Genomic DNA, 18,870 nt, shown 5'->3' with positions numbered 1-18,870 from the left:
AAGGGGAGGCTGGAGATCAGAGAGGAAAGAGTCTTAGGCACCAGGGTGCTAGTCTTAACAGAAACTTCTTATTTCCTTTAACTTAGCTTTAACATTTAACAGGCACCCCCATCTATTTCACTTTTATTCTCAGCATAATGGGTTTCCTCTACTTTTTCTACAAGACTTGGGCAACTGATCCAGGCTTCACTAAGTCTTCTGAAGAAGAAAGGAAAACGGTGAGCTTCCACTTAAATGTTACTGATTTTTTTTGAACCAAGAGGGTATGTAAAGTGCAGAAGGTCATGGCCTTGTTGGCTTTTGTCACAGCTGATCTCTAGTGCCTGGCACTCATAAGGGGCAACATGCAGGTGGATCACATCAGCAAAAAAGTGATATTTCTCTGCTGTCATACTTATTTATTTATTTATATCAAAGTCTTTTTTTAAGATTTATTTATTTATTTATTATTTTTCATTTATACAAGTGCTGGGGTACAGGCCAGATGCGCGGGAGGGTGAGAGGATTCACCAGAGACAGAGTGGGAAACAAAACAGGCAGACTGACCAAACACACTGCTTAGGGGAGCAGCTGGTGAGACAGGAGAAGTCTGCTGCTCCATGTGGGACCCTTGCTGGCCGGTCGGGATTAAACCCACGTTGCAGAGGCTGCAAACAGCTTCACAGTGTGGCACTCAGCCGCCTGCGCCACTAGGGAGGCCCTATATTAAAGTCTTATAAAATATTTTTATTTTCTATTCAAGTAGTATCTCAGCTAGACTCTTTTTTTTTTTTTAATTTATACAAACACTGGGTACGGTCAGAAGCATGGGAGGGTGAGAGAATTCACCAGAGCCAGAGCGGGGAGCAGAGCAGGCAGAAGGACTGAAGGACACTGCTGAGGGGAGCAGCGGGCGGCAGGAGAGGTCTGCGCGCCATGTGGGACCCTCCTCCGGTGGCTGGGGAGCAGCTGGGGATCGAACCAGCGCTGCAGAGGCTGTGGGCAGCTTTGCAACCCAGCGCTCAACCGCTGCACCACCAGGGAGGCCCTAGCTAGACTTTTTGAGACATAATTTCTATTAGCAGATATGATCACCTGCTGCTTTGTGTAAGAGATAGCAATTGTTTAGCTTAAATTTTCCCACTCAATACAGGGAAGGCAATTTAGTCAGGGACCAGGCAGGGTCCTTTTTTTTTTATTGACTTGGAGATGCCCCTTCCCTTCCTTAGATGTGAAGTTGTCAGATGGCATGATGTATCTTCCATTGTGTGTGAATGATTAGAGGGAGAGTGTCATCTTCTTTATTACCAAAAGCCAGTGTCACTGGAAGACAGAGTGCTTGGTGTTTATCGTTCTGATGTGGCTTTTGTTGCTTTTCTATGCATGTATATATGTGTGTTCTCTGTAGCAGATTATAACTGGGCGATGATTGTCTTTGTGGAGAAAGGGATGCAGCTTAATTTTTATGCATTCTAATTTACTGGCTGTGGTTGAAAATGCAGCCTTGAAAAGTCACATTATTTCAAGCACAGAATGATTTGGTAGCAACTATTCCAAATTGCTTTCCTAGCTGCCTCCATTAGGAGAAAGAGCTGTGAGAATGGTATATAACCATGCATTATACATTCTTCAATAAAGCACAGTTGTAAGGTCAAACTTCATGTCTTTCAGAATATCATCACCCTTGCAGAGACTGGCTGCCTGGACTTCAAAACATTTTGTACATCATGTCTTGTGAGTGAGTCTTTCTTTATAAATTTTCCTCACAGTTAAGGCATATTCTTCATAACATTGTTCATGTAAGCGTTTGTCAAATCTTCATAGTATGTTTATACACCTTTGTTTTTATTAAGAGTCTAATTTTGTGTTACTGTCATTTTAAATTTTTTTCCTTGAACATGTGGAAGCAAGATGTTTATAATCTCTTGAAGTGGAATGATCCATAGTGTCTTTTGATTACTTTTTCCTGCCGTGAAGCCTATATTAGAATTAACTTTGAGTCAGAGGCACTTGGTCACTCTAGAGACGACTTAATGAAACCTCTCATTTTGTGGTCAAGGAATCAAAGCCTAGGAAGGAGTAACTTTCCCCCAAATTATTGGAGAGCCAGAGATAGAACTTAGCTTTCCTATTTTTGAATCCAGAGGTCATTCTGCTATGTGGTGCTACCTCATTTCCTCTTAGCTGAATAGACCCTAGAATTCAAATTCCCTCTAATGATGGTTTAATCAAAGCAGACATACAGATAAAGAGTAGTGAGGCATTCCAGTGCCTCTGTGTCAATCGATGATCAACTTGGGGTTATTTTTGCCGTATCTTTATGCTTTAAAAGTAGTTTTTTTCTTGTAATTTGTTACTGATTTTTGCTTAGGCTTCTCTTAATTGTCCATTTAGATAAGAAAGCCGTTAAGGTCACTCCATTGCCATGTGTGCAACTCCTGTGTGGCTCGATATGATCAACACTGCCTGTGGACTGGACGGTGCATAGGTGAGAGACTGAATTCTTCAGTTACCACTAGGAAGTTAACCATATGCTTAGTTAGGTGTGTGACATATAAGAAAAAATGGAAGGGCATCCAAGAGGTCCATTTTGTGCCTCTTCTTGCTAGGAAATCATCTCTATGGTATGTAATACTTTGGAAAACTAATCATCCGTTTTGATGATAATGTCATTTGCACAGTATTTTAGTGTTTATAATGCACTTTCAAAGACAGAATCTGTTTCATCATTGGAGCACATCTGTGAGGTTGGTGTTATTATCTCATCGCCAGGGTCAAGAGGGCAGCACATACAAGAGTAGGGCCTGGTTACCTGGCACCCTTACTCTTCTGTGCTCCCATAGACCTCCCTCAGGCTGCAGGTTGCTCCGCTTTTGCTCTATACAGTGCCTGCAACTTATTTATTTATTGCTGCTCCTCAGATTGTTTTCTCTCTTCCCCTGATGAAGTCAGTCCTTGATCAGAAGTTAAACTCATATGGACTTAATACATGGCAAGAAGAGAGATGCAGGATATGATTCTGCCCTTCTCCCTTCCTCCAATGTACCAAATCATCTTAGAGCCGTATATGCTTAGTAAATTTGGTTCTATCCAAAAAAAAAAAAAAAATCTTCTTTTAGGTAGGCAATGAATAAATATTAACTAACATGGGCAATTGACCATGACATATCAGTGCTGTTTAGTTTTGGTTTAATGGTATTTAAAAGCAAAACAGCACCTTATTTTTTTTTACTTTGGTGAAGACTTTTGACAGAAAAATGGCTGATAAGGTCTTGAACTGGAAAGTCACGGTAAAAGAGTGTAAAGTATACTGTTTTTCTTTTTGATGTAGGTTTTGGCAACCATCACTATTACATATTCTTCTTATTCTTCCTGTCCATTGTGTGTGCCTGGATTATGTATGAATCATATACCTGTAAGTATACCTTTTTTTTTTCTTTTCAGCAGGCTCATGTACCACACCCACACATACTTTTCCTTGTAAAGGCTTGTATGTCACATTCTGGTCTGAGTGACTCTCAATCATACCCCTAGTAAAAATGAAATGGATACATCTAAGACTACTCTCAGCATGGGAAAGCTACAAGAAATTCCCAAAGAGCTTAGTTGTCAGTAGAATGGAGGAGATTGTACTCTTAAAGTGACCTTGTTAATTTGGGAAGTTGTCAAAAATACAAATTCATTTGAGGCAAATGCAGCTTTATTTCTCTGTGATGTAAGGAAAAATCAGCTGCTGAAATACAAAGCAAGAAAGTGAAGAGTAAATCAAGTAGGAGCAAAGGAAAGGTTAGTGGTGGAAAGTTAGGGGAGGAGGAGATGGTCCCAGTCATTATAGAACAAGACTCTGAAATCACATGCCACTGATACATAGCAAGTCCCAACTTAGAACTGATGGGAAAACTGTAACAATCATTGAAAAGTTGGAAATAATAACTTGGGAGAAAGCATTAGATCTTGTACTCCGCATGCCTGAGAAAGGAAAATAATTTCAGTTCAGTATAAAATGGCCTGTCAGGGTCTCCTGAAGGGAATGACATCCAGCTTGACTAAGAACAACAGGGTTTTTATAAATCAGAGACATTCTGCAAGGGAGGGGGAGGTAGAAGAATCAAAACAGGGGAAAGAAGAGCACAAGGTTCTCTCAGTTCATGGGTGAGTTGGTGGTGAGAACTTTATGGGGAACACCTGAGAGGAGAAAGCATACAAGCATACATTGTACAAAAATGATCTCGATCTCTCTGTCTCTCTCTCTTTTGTGTGTGTGTGTGTGTATATATATATGTGTGTATATATATATGTGTGTGTGTATATATATATATATATATATATATTTAGCAACAGGGTTTAAATCAAAGCAGGAAGAATTTTGGTTAGCTCTCAAGAATTGCGGGACATGCTTTTCAACCTTGGAAAAACATACAGCTCTTGTATTGTCTTTATTTTGAATTTGTTTGACTGTTTTCAAGGCTTTGGGAGAATTGGGCTCTAGAGTCAGAGGCTTTGCTTCCAATCCCTTTTTTCCACCCTTCTATTATATTCAATCTCAGGGCTTCGGTCGTGCCAATAGGATACTAGTTTGTTGCAGGGGCTAATCAGGAATGATCCAGGAAGACTTTATAAAGTGTTTCCCCTCTAGTTTTTCTCTTTTTTCCTTAACATCTCATGTCCCACCTCTTTCTTCCCTCCATTTCCCCTTCCCCACTTTGATTTTCCTTAGTTTAAAATTTTGTTTAGTTTTTGAAAGAGAAGTCTCCTGTGCTGTCCCTTAGCCCTCTCAATTTCCCACCCCAGAAATATCCAGTTTTACAAGTTTTGCTTTGTTTGGGGTTTCATTTTTTAGAGATTGTCATTAACATCTATTTGAAATTTTTTCCTTTTGGCCCTGCCATGGGCATGGAGAGGGGTTCAGTTACCTCATCTGCGCCTTTCCTACCTGGCCTTGGGTGCCTCTGATCATTAAGGAATGCTTTTGTAGCTCATTGTAACCAGTGATGTCTAAAATAGATCTGATAGTAAAAAGGCTGTGATTCCTGATCTCAGTTCTTGTGAAAGGCTCAGTAATCCCAAGCACTGGAATTTTAAAACCACTTAGATTCTGTCCTGTGGTGTAAGAAATAAAAGATTTACCAAGTGCCTCTTTCTGTTGAAAGAACTGCCCTTTTAAAAGGCCTAACAATAAAGCATATTCCTGGAAAACCTTTTCAAAAGGGTCCATGGACCAACTTGTCCCTTGGACTTGATCCTAGGGGAGAGAGCCAGATTTTACACTACTCTTGTCTGTCTCTCATCACTAAAAATAGTCACCTTTGTTTAGTGTCTGTGTCCAACATAACGCTGTATTGATAAGGACAGAAGTAATTTTCCATCACAGTGAGTCTTTCCAAGTTGCTTTCTTATTACAAGCGTTGGTTCTTCCCTGCACTTTGTCGTTTTTCTCTGACTCTGAGTCGATTTCTATGTGATACTTTGTTTCTGAGGAATAGTCGCACCTTACTTTCACTTGAACATATTTTGTTACTTTTATCCCATTTATATTCTGATGCTATAGCTTTGCAGTGAATAGGATATCATGTCATTTATCATTATTTCTCAGACAGAAAAAATAAACGTACTCCATGTTTCTAATGAAGCGTCACCACCATCCCATCTTCTCTGATTACTGTTAATTAACACTTCTGTTACCAGAACACTGCTGTAACCCTTTTCATGTAATCCGATTGCAACTCTTTTGGCTCTATCCATCTTATCTTCTGTGAGGTCTGTTCTTAGAGTGGACAGTAAATAATACAGAAAGTGTTTCAGCCTCCTGCACGTTACAGGGAGAAAGATTTAAGTCAGTGTTAGAAAGATCTTCCTAACTGTCAGAGCTATCTAAAGATGAAAACAATTGACTTGAAACAAAGTGAATTCCTTGTCATTAGCCAATGCCCATCTGTCTAGAATGCACATGACTAACACATACTGAAATGTTTGACTGTAAAATAATGTACACGCTCACTTGCCAGCCTTACCTTTGATATTAAATCTGAAATCAATCCTATGAAGACTTCGTCTGAGTTCATGCTGTGTTAACAAAAGGATTCCTGGAAGAGAGCAATAGAAATCCGTAGCTGAAAGAAAGTAGATATTTTTTTCCCGCTCAGCCACTGTTTCTTCTTTCTTTTCTTGGAAATGATACTCTTTGTTGTTGTATCAGGTGCGTAGACTGCATCTTTCTTTGCTGTACTAATGAGAAGCTCCAAAGCAAGTGTAATTTGCTTTAATGTGTTACCTTGATTGTTACTCTGTGGTGATTGCTCTTAGAATGCTTCTGGCATATATTCACAAAAGGTAGTTGGGAATAAACCAAATGAGACTCAAAAGAGGAGAAAAAAAAACAGATTTTTAGGGCCAACAGAAAGGTGATAGTAAAGTCACAGACTCATTTTCCTCCAGTCCTAGGAGCTCTTAAGTGCTGCTTTGGAAAAGTGTCTAAAACTACTTATCAAACTGTCAGAGATATTTATGAAACCTCAAGATACAGATCTACAGAACTCTCATCTCTGTGAATTCTATAGAATTCACATGGTCATGGTACCTGTGGAAGCCTCTAGAGTTACATTACCTTGAAATCTGTTCTCTTGTTTCTGCTACTTCCTACCTGTATTCTTCTTAGCTGCATGGATTAGGGAGTCAATATCACGAATAGTGAAATTCTATCTTTTTAATGAGCATATAAGTAGATGTTCCTGGGAAGAAACTGAGCTGTGGCCATGTGAATCTTGCTCTCTGTTCTTTCCTAGGGGTGTCTGTCTCACGAATCCCCTCACTTGGCCTCTCTTGCTCTAGAATAAATTAAGATGCCAATGCAAAAGTATACCAGTAACTGTTCATTTATGTTCTATTGGTATCTAGGGGCCTGTAAATTACCTTGTGTTTAAGAATGGCCTGTTGGTCCGAACCCTAAAGAGTTTATATTCAGTTCCGTAATGGTACATAACGTGGGAGAGGTAGCTTTCTAGGACAAATATTTATTAAATATAATCATTCTCAGTTGCCATGTCCTTGAACAATTAACATCTGGCCAGTGCATTTTATGCTGATAATGCTGATTTTAGTTGTGGCTTTTTGAACCCTTTTTGCTTTTATTCCTTCACTGTCAACTGCTGATGCAGTGTTAGACCCTAACAGTAAAGTACCAATTTTTCATCTTTGTTTGCTGGACTGGCGTTTGAAAGATAAAATCTTCAAGTTGAATTCTTGTCTGTGCCATCGTGTCTTGCTTTCTCTGTGCCTTAATTAGAATTGCAGTGATTTTAATCTTCCTTTAGAGTGGTCACTTGTCTGCTGCCTTTTTAAATAATGGGCTCCTTTTTGTGTGAATTCACAGATTGGTCACATCACTGTGTCACGACATTCAGAGAAGATGGACCGTGGACCTACCTCAATCAGATTGTGGCCTGTTCCCCCTGGATCTTATATATCTTCACGGTAGCAGCTTTCCATTTCTCATGGTCAACATTTGTATTAGTTAATCAGCTCTTTCAGGTATTTCACTTCTTATTATGCCTTTGAATGAAATTCCCAATACCCTGTACTAAGAACAAAAGACTTACTTTTCAAATCAGAAAACTTTGATCCTGCTTCCACCTCTCTGGGACTAGACATTGCCTCTTATTTCTGAATTGCAGTTTCCTTGTCTGTAAAATGGGGATAATAGAGTCTCTTCTCTCACAGGATGGTTTAAATGTTAGTATAACAAACTGTTATTACTGGCCCTAGAAGTTATCTAATCTGACCTCTTTATATTACCAGTAGAAGTCCAGAGAGGTAAACTGAATTGCTTGTGCTTAAGGTGAATTGAATTGTAAATGGAAATAGCTGAACTGGAAATGTAGGTCTTCTGACAGTCCCACTCAGGGGCTTTTCCCATCACACAATTAAGTTATATGGTGTATGAAAGCATGGGATGACTGTAAAGCATTCTGCAGATGTGAAATGTTTATTTTCCCTTACTTTTGCCAACCCTGCTTGTTATCCTTATTATTATGATGTAGTTCTTAAGTGGGTAGAAATGGGGAAGCACTGAAAAATACATTACTAAGCAATGGACATGGTAGTTACACTTTCCAGGAAGGCCGTGGCCTCCAGGGCAGCAGTTACCTGCAGCTTTCTACAAGGCTCCTACTCTTCCCTGCAGCCTGCCTTCCCCCGTGGGCATAACCTAATTCTCACTGTTGCTATGGCCTGCCTTCATGGAATGGACAGCCATGGTCAGTCTGAGCCTATTACTGCAAGACCACAGATGATTAGAGCATTACTCAACAAAAGCAAAATGTATTCTACTTTTATGGGGGGTAAATATTTCTATAATAATAAAAAAGAGCAAGCAGGAAAATGCTAAGGCAGGGGATTAAGCTAATAAGACTGACTGACTGACTGACTGACTGACTGAACTGAGGTTTCTGGACATTCATCCCAATCTGTCCATCCGACATTTACATACTCAAGTAGTAAGAGTGGGTGTTAACCTCAATGATTATTAATTATTACCATTTGTAGTACCTAATATTTATATCTGCTAGACATATGCCAAAGCACTTTCCCATCTATTTCCTTGAAAACATTTGAGGTATAGACCATGGCAAAGTAGTGTCTCCATCTCATGAATGAGGAAACGAAGCCTAAGAGATCTGAGTCCTTGCTTGTGGACATATGGCTAGTAGTAGATGGAGTTAGAAGGAGAACCTAAGATTTGAGTCATCAGTTCTAATTCTCTTCTTTTTTGGAAAAAAAACAAGTGCAAGTATATATGAAACTACAATAGTCTTAATTTTTTAAAAGAAAAGTTGATATATTTGTCTATAAGGCAGGAAAGTAGATTCAGAGTTTTGCATAGTTTTCAGATGCAGGAGTTCAGAGTAAAGTTGTTGTTGTTTTTTTTGTTAAGATTTTTTTTTATACAAGAACCAGAGTACAGGCCAGATGCGTGGGAGGGTGAGAGGATTCACCAGAGACAGAATGGGAAACATAACAGGCAGACTGATGAAATACACTGCTGAGGGGAGCAGTGGGTAAGACAGGAGAGGTCTGCTGTACCATGTGGGATTCTTGCTGGCCGGCCGGGATCGAACCGGTGCTGCAGAGGCTGTGGACAGCCTCACAGGGCTGCGCTCAACTGCCTGCACCACCAGGGAGGCCCTAAAGTTGTTTTCTTAATGAGCAAAACAATTGAGTTATTTGAAGACTTTTCATTTCCGGAGTGCTCTGGTGAGTCATGGAGTTATTGTAGTGAGTCAAGCTGAGCTTCAGGGACTATTGGCCAGGACCAGTGTGGGCTTTATCCCCACACTGACCAAAGTGTTAGTCTCAGTTCTGCCACATCCTAAAGTATGTGGCCTTGGACTAGTCAATTCACCTCTGTAACTCTCTGCGCTAGATATTTTAAATGTTTTACCTCAAATTCTTAATCTGGTGAGGATTGTGTGATGAACTTCATTTATAGTTAAGGAACTTGGTGCTTGAGTGCTTTTGAGAATTAAATGATATAACTCAGTGAATAGTGATTTTAATGATTTGGAAGTTTTAAATTACTGTAAATCTTACCCTCCCCCAAATTTATGGATTTAAATGTTCTTAGATCATTAACTTTTTAATCTGGTGCTTTTCAAAGAGAGACCAAGAAGAATACAAAAGTTAAGATAATTGCACTGGCACTGGCCTTTTTTCCCATCTAAAAGTTGCATGTTTGAATGTGTGGAGAATCTAAATATGGTTTAAGTCAAGATTTGAGTTATTAAAATAATTATTTCGTGACTGCAGGTTGGCACTGTGCTTTCTTGAAGGCTAATAAAAATCAGACCAAAAAAATACCACACTCATCTGCTTTTACATAAGAGAGTCTAGTTTCTAGCTGCTGAGTCTTTGCTATCTCCAGGATCCTTGGGCAGAAGGCTAGATGATACTGTTTTGAGGGAGTAGTGAATGTTTGCCAATGTTCCATGAGGCACCGCTAAGAGTGAGGGAGATGTGTTTTTCATGTACCTCCCAACCTGCTTTTTCAGATTGCTTTTCTAGGTCTGACCTCCCATGAGAGAATGAGCCTGCTGAAGCAGAGCAGGCGTATGAAACAGACATTGTCCCTCAGAAGAACACCGTACAAGTAAGTGAGAGCTTTTTTGGCTGCTGGGTCCTGTGGAAGACACTAGCCTAGTCTTTGGTTCCTCAACCTAGAGCCAGCACCATGCCCACACTGCTATCCTCTAACTTGCTCTCTGGTGGAGCTGTACCTCTTCTTCTTAGAAGGCTCAGTGACAGGAGGTGAGTGGTATGATCATGCAGCACAAGGGTGGTAAGAATTTGGGATTTAGTCTGCTGGACTCTGCACGAATATTAAGTGACTGTGAAGTTATGCCAAGATGGGGAATCTCTCCTGTCAAACCACACGGTCACAAGGCTGCACACTGCTGGCATGAAGTCAGTGTGAGATAAGTAAGCATGTGGCTGAGAAAGCCAGCCACAAGGCTCTCTGTGAAAGTGTTAGATGGTGAAGTTTGCCAAGATTTTCAACCTGGCTTTCTATTGCCAGCGATTCTTTTAGCTCTACATTTAATGTACGCACCTCTGTCTGGGAGAAGTTAGTTCTTCAGGTTTGGGATCTGTTTCCCCCCCTAGAGTACTGATTGTATGAAACTTGTCCTCCACTGTGTAAGTGTTTGTAAGGAGGCCATCATCTCATGATGTGAGCCTCAAGCTTTGAAGCTTATCTCTTATCACATATATTGGGGTCTAGGAGCCTGGGAGTGCTGCAGAGGTGACCCACAGCCCTCAGGGATTTGAATGCTCACTGCCTATCTCACAAGCAGTCTATTTTAAACCATTCTCGTGGTACAAGGCGAAACTGGTAAGCTGTTAGACAAGGAAATCAGAGCCTCAGATATAACTGATGTGTGTTCAGAGTGGAGAGAAACTGACTTAATTGGGAAGAGATGGCTAAAGTGATGGAAAGTAGAGAGTCGTGTTAAGCTTCTGGTGATTGTTTCAGACTGGTGGTGATGATAAAGCCCCTTTCCCAGTGGGTTAGCCGGAAGAATAAATATTTACTCAACCAAAGTGTGTAACTCTTTGGGATAGAGGTGAAATTTTAAACTGAGCCTTGAAAGATAGGGGCAGGACATGAGGGAGTGGAAGGAAGGGCATTCCAAACCCTGGAGGAGTCTGCTTGTAGGGGTGAGAAAGCTGGGTGTGTTTGGGCTGAGTAATGGCAACATAGGCCAGAGGAACTAAGAGCCTCTGTGAATCTCCCTTCTGAGTCCTGCCCAAACCACAGATTTATTTCATCTGTTCTCTCCTAAGAGACTTTTACTCCTAACCGTCTCTCAGGCTGGGCTGCATAATGTTCAGCATGCTACCCTGTCCACTCCATGTGCTCAGTCCTCTTCCTAAGAAGTTGCCTTCTGAGGAGCACTGCTGCTGTCCCTGATGGACCCCACTTAGCAGCAGCAGCAGGCAGTCAACCTCACATACACAGACATGTGTGTAGGGGGTTGGGCCAGGCACTTGAAAGATACAGGTGTATGCATAAAAGTAAATGTTCCTCATAACTGGGTGGACAGTAGATTCTTGGTGTCGACTGCAGAAAACAGAATGATACTGAAGAATGTTGTAATTTTAGGCAGGCTTCAAAGGGTAAGTGGGTCTTGACTGGGCCTTAGAAGTGATAGGACTTAACAGGATAAGGGAGTTGTCCAACCACTATGGAAAGCTGTGTGGAGATTCCTCAACCTACTAAAGATGGAGCTTCCATATGACCCAGCAATTCCACTCCTAGGTATTTACCCAAAGGACACAGAAACATTAATTCCAAAGGGCACCTGCGCCTCTATGTTTATAGCAGCACTATTTACAATAGCTAAGCTTTGGAAACACCCCAAATGCCCAAAAACAGATGACTGGATCAAGAAGATGTGGTACATATACACCATGGAATATTACTCAGCATGCAAAAAAGATAAACACATGCAATTTGCAGCAACATGGATGGAGCTGGAAGGGATCATGCTCAGCAAAATAAGCCAGAAAGAAAAAGAAAAATACCGGATGGTCTCACTCATAGCAGGAATCTAGAAAACTTAAATAAGGGACCAGGAAAAAGAATAACTATAAGAAAGAAAAAATCAAAATCAACAAACAACTTAAACTAGAGACACACTATAGGTGGGGGCGGGGAAAGGAGGGATTGGGGTCAAAATAAGGTTGCAATTGTATGGAGAATATAAAAAGAAAAAGAAAGAATATATGGTGTATATATAACCAATGGGAAAAAAAAAGGATAAGGGAGTTGCCTGAGGAAAGACTGGGGATGTGGGTTCCAGGTAAAAGAATCACCCATGCAGTTATGATCATGGGAAAAAATAGTGCCAGAGAAGCTGTAGCAGGGGTCTATAAAGATGAGTTTGGGGGGATAACACCTGAGGAGTTTAGGGCCTTGAACACAAAGGTAAGGAGTTTGAATTTGAGCCTTATGCAAGGAGTGTCTTTATGGGATTTTGATTAGGAGGTGGGGTGCTGTGACTATATCAGGGTTTTTAGGGGACCAGATAGTCCTAATATATGCGATGAATTGGAAGGAAGTGAAACAGAGAAATTATTTAGAGAGCTGCTTAGAAAGTTTAGAAAAAAACCCCTCTATTTTTTGTGATGTTTCTGACCTACCTGACTTTTGAGGTAATCAAAGTCTGAATTAGGGCAGTGGGAATAGAAGGAAAGAAACTTATTGATGGCAGTAATCATTCCAGTGAAGGGAGGACCCAAAATGAACTTACTCAGTTGCTGGGCAGAAGCCAGGGCATCTCAAAATAAAGATTCAGGTCCACAAATAGAGCTGGACTTTGGGTTTAAGATTCTAGAAGCCTATGAACTGCCTGATTCACCTCTGGATTCCTGCACAATCTTCAGGGGGTGTTGTATATTATAGATTCTCAGTGAATGTTTGAGTTTTGAATGAATTTCAAGAACTAAACAGAAAGTGTATTAAGACTTGTTCTCTTCCTTTCTTGGCAGTCTTGGGTTCACCCAGAACCTGGCAGATTTCTTTCACTGTGGCTGCTTTGGCCTGGTGAAGCCCTGTGCTGTAGACTGGACGACACAGTACACCATGGTCTTCCACCCAGCTAAGGAGAAAGTCCTCCGCTCCGTATGACGAGAAGCCACCAGAACTATCACTCTGATTTGTGTTTGCGCCTCCTCCCTGTGGTCTGCGAGTAAAGCGAAGATTAGAGTTCTCAAGAAAAACGTCATACTTTTTTTAGATATGGCAAGATGTACTGTTCCTGAGCGAACTTGGCAGACATCTAATAAAAACTTTTATATTTTCACAAGAAAATGCAAGTTACTGTTTTTTTGAGATGAGTCACTAATTAGGGATAAAATATGTTATTTTAGATACTTCATTGGCTGTTTCAAAATAGTTCTATTTCAACTTGTGATTTTTGATAAATTATTTGTTTTATCTATAAATATGTAAAAATATTTAAATAGAATTGAGGTTTGCTTCCACACTTAATTAAAAAAACACTTTTTTTATAATTTGAGACTGAGTTTTTGGTACTTCACACTTGTAGTATTGTTCCCCAACCCCCTGAGGGCCAGGATCAGTTTCCCCATTGACCGAAAGCCATAAACTGAAATACCAGGTTCAGTTTAACAGACCAAGACTTTTATTGCCCGGCAAGCAATGGAGATGAGAGAATCCATGTTAAAAACAAAACACCTCCCCGAGCTTCAGAAGGGCTCCCCATGTATCTAGGGAATTGGTGCATCATGAATTCAGGGCGGAGTCTGTACCACACACAAGGGCCCCTCTCGCACACCTCCCTTTCCCACCACAGGGCACTCAGTTGCCACCTCAGAGGTAACCATTTGCATCCAGCTCTGTGGCTACTGCCCTCCTATCTCACATTCCTGAGGAAAGGCACAACTTTGTATAAATACTCTGTCTCACAGTTCCATTTTCTTCAATTGAGAAAAGGTGTATTAAAGCAAGATTAAATTCACTTTTTCATCTTAAAAAAGTGAAAATACGAAGTCTTAGATTAATTATTATTTTTACTTAGTCCAATATATTAGACCATTGGGATTGTTAATTTCCCTTGTTCTGAGGGAAATGCTAACTTAAACTCTTGGTATTGTATATAAAATCCCCTGGGCCCGGCACTTTCCTGCTGAAAATCCTTCAGGTTCTCACTATTTGCATGGTAAAAACTATATCCTCCCCATGTCCTCAAGGCGTCAATCCTATGCCCTGCTTTTGCCTACTAGTATCGTTCTAACCTCATTGTAGGGTAAGGAAAAATGTCAGGCTTTTCTGCCCTCCCGCCATCAGGATAGATGATGGATCCTTGGGGTCCTGAATGCATGCCTGATGGCGGGCACCTGGAATAGGGTGTGGGCATAGGTAGATGGGATTCACCTGGGCTGAGACTATGCTTTTAAGGGCGGCATCATGGGGACACCAGCAGGAGCCGAGAAGCAGCAGAACGAACGGAAGAGCAGAGAAGCAGAGAGAAGGCCGGAGAGCCCAGATAGAGTGAAGACTTGCTGGGAGCTGGGAGGCCTGCCAGCCTCCCAGCCCCCCCAGCACCCTACCTGCTGTGTACCTGGTAAACCCCAATAAAAACCTGCAAAAAGCCACTGAGGACTCTGACTCCTCCTTTACCCGGTCTGCTGGGTCATAGAAAACCTGCTCTGGGGTCTTCCTGTCCCTACACACATGTTGTACTCTAACCATGCTGACCTTCCCATTCCTCAAGGATCTGGTTTCCTTTTCTTTCTTTGCAGGTAAAGACACCTAAATCCCTAAATATTTTGTGTCTTCTCCGAGTGCAATAGTGTAATCTCCATAAAAAGGAGAGGCTCAATGTTGCCCACCCCACCTGCTGAAAGGTGGAGCTAAGTGGGAAGGAGGAACTATGAGCCCTGGGAGATGAGGCTTGGAGGAGGCACCTGGAACAGAGAGATGTGGAAGAAAGAGGCCTGACTTGCTTCTTGGCTTTAGACTTGCACCGGGGACTTGAGGGGACACAGAAGGGGAGACACACAGAGTCAAGATGCACAGAGATACTTGGAAGAGACTGGGTAAGAAACCCTGGGGATGCTCACAATGGCAGCTGTTTTCTTGATTTGTACTTTCTTTTTGTCCCAGACTTGCCTGCCCCTCTGCCCTTTTCCTATGGTTCCCTGCCAGAAGATGCCTTAGACCGGTGGCAGGCTTTTGGGCCAACCCTGTTTAGCTGGGCATTTAACAACGAGGGGGTGGGTAATTTTGGGTGTTTTATTGGGAAACACCCTTCTTTTCTCTCTGCATGCTATTAAGATTCAATCTATGAATCTTACTGCCATCTTTATGTGGTGGATGGCAGAACCTCTTTAGAGCATGCAGGCTTGGCATCTCTTGCATAAGTACCTCAGTTTCCTAATTTGTATATAATAATAGTATACACCTCCAAATGTTCTAAGGATTAAATGTGTTATTGCATGTAAACTGCTTAGAATTATACTTGGCATATAGTAAGTGTTCAATACATTTTGACCATTCAGAAATCTTTTTAAAATTGACTACCGAGAGCGAGAAGCTAGAGGCAGGAGAATGTGCCTAATCCTACTCTCCTGTACTCTGTCATGTGCTCTGATGTTAGGGTTCTGAAATCACAATCTCTGTGGCAGCTCACTTTCCATTACTCTCTGCCAGCAGACTGGGAGGAGGAGGGAGAAGAGACTGTCCTGCTTGCCGGCTACTCCTCAGTGTTGTTCGGTGACCCTTAACCCTCACATGACCGTTGGAATCAGGGTCTAGCTTTTCTTCTGTGTTTCCCAAACAAACTCCATTGAGCCCCCCTTCGAAGCACCAGCTGGGCTTCCCCGGTGGCGCAGCGGTTGAGCTCTGGGTTGCAAATCTGCCTGTAGCCTCTGCGGCACCGGTTCAATCCCTGCCTGCTCCCCGGCCACCGGAGGAGGGTCCCGCATGGCGCGCAGACCTCTCCTGCCGCCCGCTGCTCCCCTCAGCAGTGTACTTCGGTCCTTCTGCCTGCTCTGTTCTCCCCTCTGGCTCTGGTGAATTCTCTCACCCTCCCGCGCTTCTGACTGTACCCAGTGCTTGAATGAATGAATGAATGAATGAATGAATGAATAAATCTTTAAAAAAAAAAAAAAAGGAAGCACCAGCAGTAACCAAGTGGATTTTGCCCTCAAAGGTACAGCTCAGCCCCTGGAAAGCCACTCCTCAAAACATCTAAACTATGTTGCACACCCCTGCCGACCCCTTTTTATTTCCCTGGTCCCCAGGTAGCTGCTTCCTGCACTTGCCTCTGTGTTGTCAGTATGTTCACCTTTCTCAAAAATATTAGTTTGTGTTTAGTCAATGCCCAATTAGAAAAATACAAAACTAGTGTGTTTTCTGGTTCTCTCATTGGACCCCGCAGTGTAAGTGAATTGGTTTGGCTTTCACACTGCCGGCCTCTGTGGCGATCACCTGCAGCTTTGATTGTGCTAATGCAGGAGGCGCGTGGGCGCGGGGCACGCGTGCCTGATGGTGGACACCTGGAGTGATGCGTGGGGACGTGTAAGTAGGCACACCCAGGCCTGGCTGCGGCTCTAAGGGCGGCGTCACCCAGGGCGGTGACTGTGGAGAAAGGCACGAGAGGACAAGTGGCAGCTGTGGGAGGGAGAGACCATGAGAGGCGATGCCAGCGAAATCCTGGAGGAAAGAGCATATAGAGATTAGCAGGGGGCCCAAGCTGCCATCTCCCTGCAAAGTTTATTCAAGAAAGTAAAGTTTTTTTTTAGAAGAAAAAGAACAAAAGCAAAGACTCCAAGGCAGTGCTGCCAAGGAGGGGCAAAAGACACTGTGTGGACCCATGTCTGGAGGACATTTAAACCGTTTTTTCTCTATTCTAAAATCTCGTCACCCTCTTTGTGATCAGCCCTCTCAGCGGCTGTACGCCCCTGGGCAGCTGTGTCCAGCTCTACAGCTCTTAGACTTTCTTTTTTTTTTTTTTTTTTTTTTAAATTTATTTATTTATTTATAAAAGCACTGGGTACAGTCAGAAGCGCAGGAGGGTGAGAGAATTCACCAGAGCCAGAGCGGGGAGCAGAGCAGGCAGAAGGACCGAAGTACACTGCTGAGGGGAGCAGCGGGCGGCAGGAGAGGTCTGTGCGCCATGTGGGACCCTCCTCCGGTGGCCGGGGAGCAGCCGGGGATCAAACCGGCGCTGCAGAGGCTGCGGGCAGCTTCGCAACCTGCTGCTCAACCGCTGCGCCACCAGGGAGGCCCTCTTAGACTTTCTTTCAATGCCCCTGTCGAAAGCCTCTTAAAATTTACTCTCATTAGCCTGAAAATTTACTGCTCTCATTTAGCTGTCCTGGATTTCTCTGTCCTTACCTTAGGAGCTTTAACTCTCCCAAAGTCCCTGCCTGCAGTCCCTGAAGTTGCCTATTTAACCCTAACTTGCCCTAGGACTCGTTGACACACATAGAATGTTAGAGATAAGCTTATAGTAATGGTCTAGGCAAGATGTAATGAAGACAGAAATAAGACAGTGACTGTGACATAGAAGAGATCCGGCAGGCCCCAGTCACTAACTGAATGTGGGATAACAGGAGAGACGGTCCAGGACGAACCCAAAGAATGAGGGGGCAGCATTGCTGTTCTGACAAGAACACAGTCCGGAGACACTAGGCGATGTGTTCAGTGGTTGGGACCTACTGAGTCTGAGGTGCTTGCAGGTTATCCATGGAAAAGTCTAGAAGGCAGCTGGAAAGGGTCAGGGCCTGGGGGCAGTCATCTGCACAAATGAATGAGGGTGTGACAGGAGAGTTAGAAAAATGAGGTGAAAATGAGGAGTTGCTGTAGGGGCAGGAATGGACCACAGTGCAGGTTTTCTGATCCAGCAGACCGGGTAAAGGAGGAGTCAGAGTCCTCAGTGGTTTTTTTTGCAGGTCTTTTATTGGGATTTAACAGGTACATGGCAGGCAGGAGTGCTGGGGGGCCGGGCGGCTGGCAGGCCTCCCAGCCCCCAGCAAATCCGCACGCTTTCTGGGCTCTCTGGCCTTCTCTGCTTCTGCTTCTTTGCTTCTCTCTTGGCTTCTCTTCAGCTTCTGCTGGCGTCCCCCCGTGACGCCGCCCTTAAAAGCCCAGTCTCAGCCCAGGTGAATCCCATCTACCTATGCCCACACCCTACTCCAGGTGCCCGCCATCCGGCATGCATTCAGGACCGCAAGGATCCATCATCTATCCTGATGGCAGGAGGGCAGAAAAGCCTGACATTTTCTTTACCCTACAGTTGTCCTGCTGAAATGGGAAGATCACTTCCCAAAAGAGATGAAAGCCAAGGCAAGCAGATAAAAAAGTGGAAAAGGAGAACGCAAACACCTTTTAGAACAGGTGTTTGTATTTATCGTATTTAGGGAGAGCGAGGGAGGGGTGCGGGAGGAGAGTGGGTAGGAGACAGTGTCGTAGAATTCAAGGAGAAGATTTTATTTCAAAAAGGTAGCAGTTAGTGACCAGGCACTAAGGAGAGCTTGAGCAGAATATGGAGGGAGGGAGGAAAGAGCACAGAGTTTGTGGTTAGGAGGCGGGGAGGAGACACGCAGGACTGAATGGAATCTGCCATAGAGTTTGGCTGCTGGGAGGGGGAAGAGGGCAGGAGCATGAGTGGGCCACAGCTGGGCTTGGCTTTGTTTTGTTTTAAATCCAAGGCAAATCCAGTCATGGTTGTTGGGGCCAGGGGGATGCGACTATTATACTATCTTGTCATAACTTCAGACTTCCCCCCCAAATATCTGTATATATTGAAGACAGCACGTTTGAGTCACTTTCACAGACACTAGGCAAAATCCTGGAGCTGTTCCCTGTCA

General features: G+C 42.9%; 1 protein-coding gene across 2 annotated transcripts in view; it reads left to right on the top strand.

Annotated features, from left to right (window-relative positions):
* ZDHHC13 (zinc finger DHHC-type palmitoyltransferase 13) overlaps positions 1-13,410 on the top strand; it is a 40,106-nt gene extending 26,696 nt beyond the window's left edge. For both annotated transcript variants that reach the window (XM_054699348.1, XM_054699347.1), the window contains exons 11-17: positions 96-218; positions 1,651-1,713; positions 2,374-2,467; positions 3,311-3,394; positions 7,349-7,506; positions 10,023-10,120; positions 13,021-13,410. In XM_054699348.1, the coding sequence (XP_054555323.1) occupies positions 96-218; positions 1,651-1,713; positions 2,374-2,467; positions 3,311-3,394; positions 7,349-7,506; positions 10,023-10,120; positions 13,021-13,159 (759 nt within the window). In that variant the 3' untranslated portion in view covers positions 13,160-13,410. The remainder of the gene's footprint in view (positions 1-95; positions 219-1,650; positions 1,714-2,373; positions 2,468-3,310; positions 3,395-7,348; positions 7,507-10,022; positions 10,121-13,020) is intronic.
* The last annotated feature ends 5,460 nt before the right edge of the window (positions 13,411-18,870 follow it).

This window comes from Talpa occidentalis, unplaced genomic scaffold, assembly GCF_014898055.3.
Source record: "Talpa occidentalis isolate TD23 unplaced genomic scaffold, MPIMG_talOcc4v2.1 talOcc4.3, whole genome shotgun sequence".
NCBI classification, from domain to species: Eukaryota; Metazoa; Chordata; class Mammalia; order Eulipotyphla; family Talpidae; genus Talpa; species Talpa occidentalis.
Note: the sequence above shows the minus strand (reverse complement) of the source record. Positions and strands in the feature narration are given on the sequence as shown.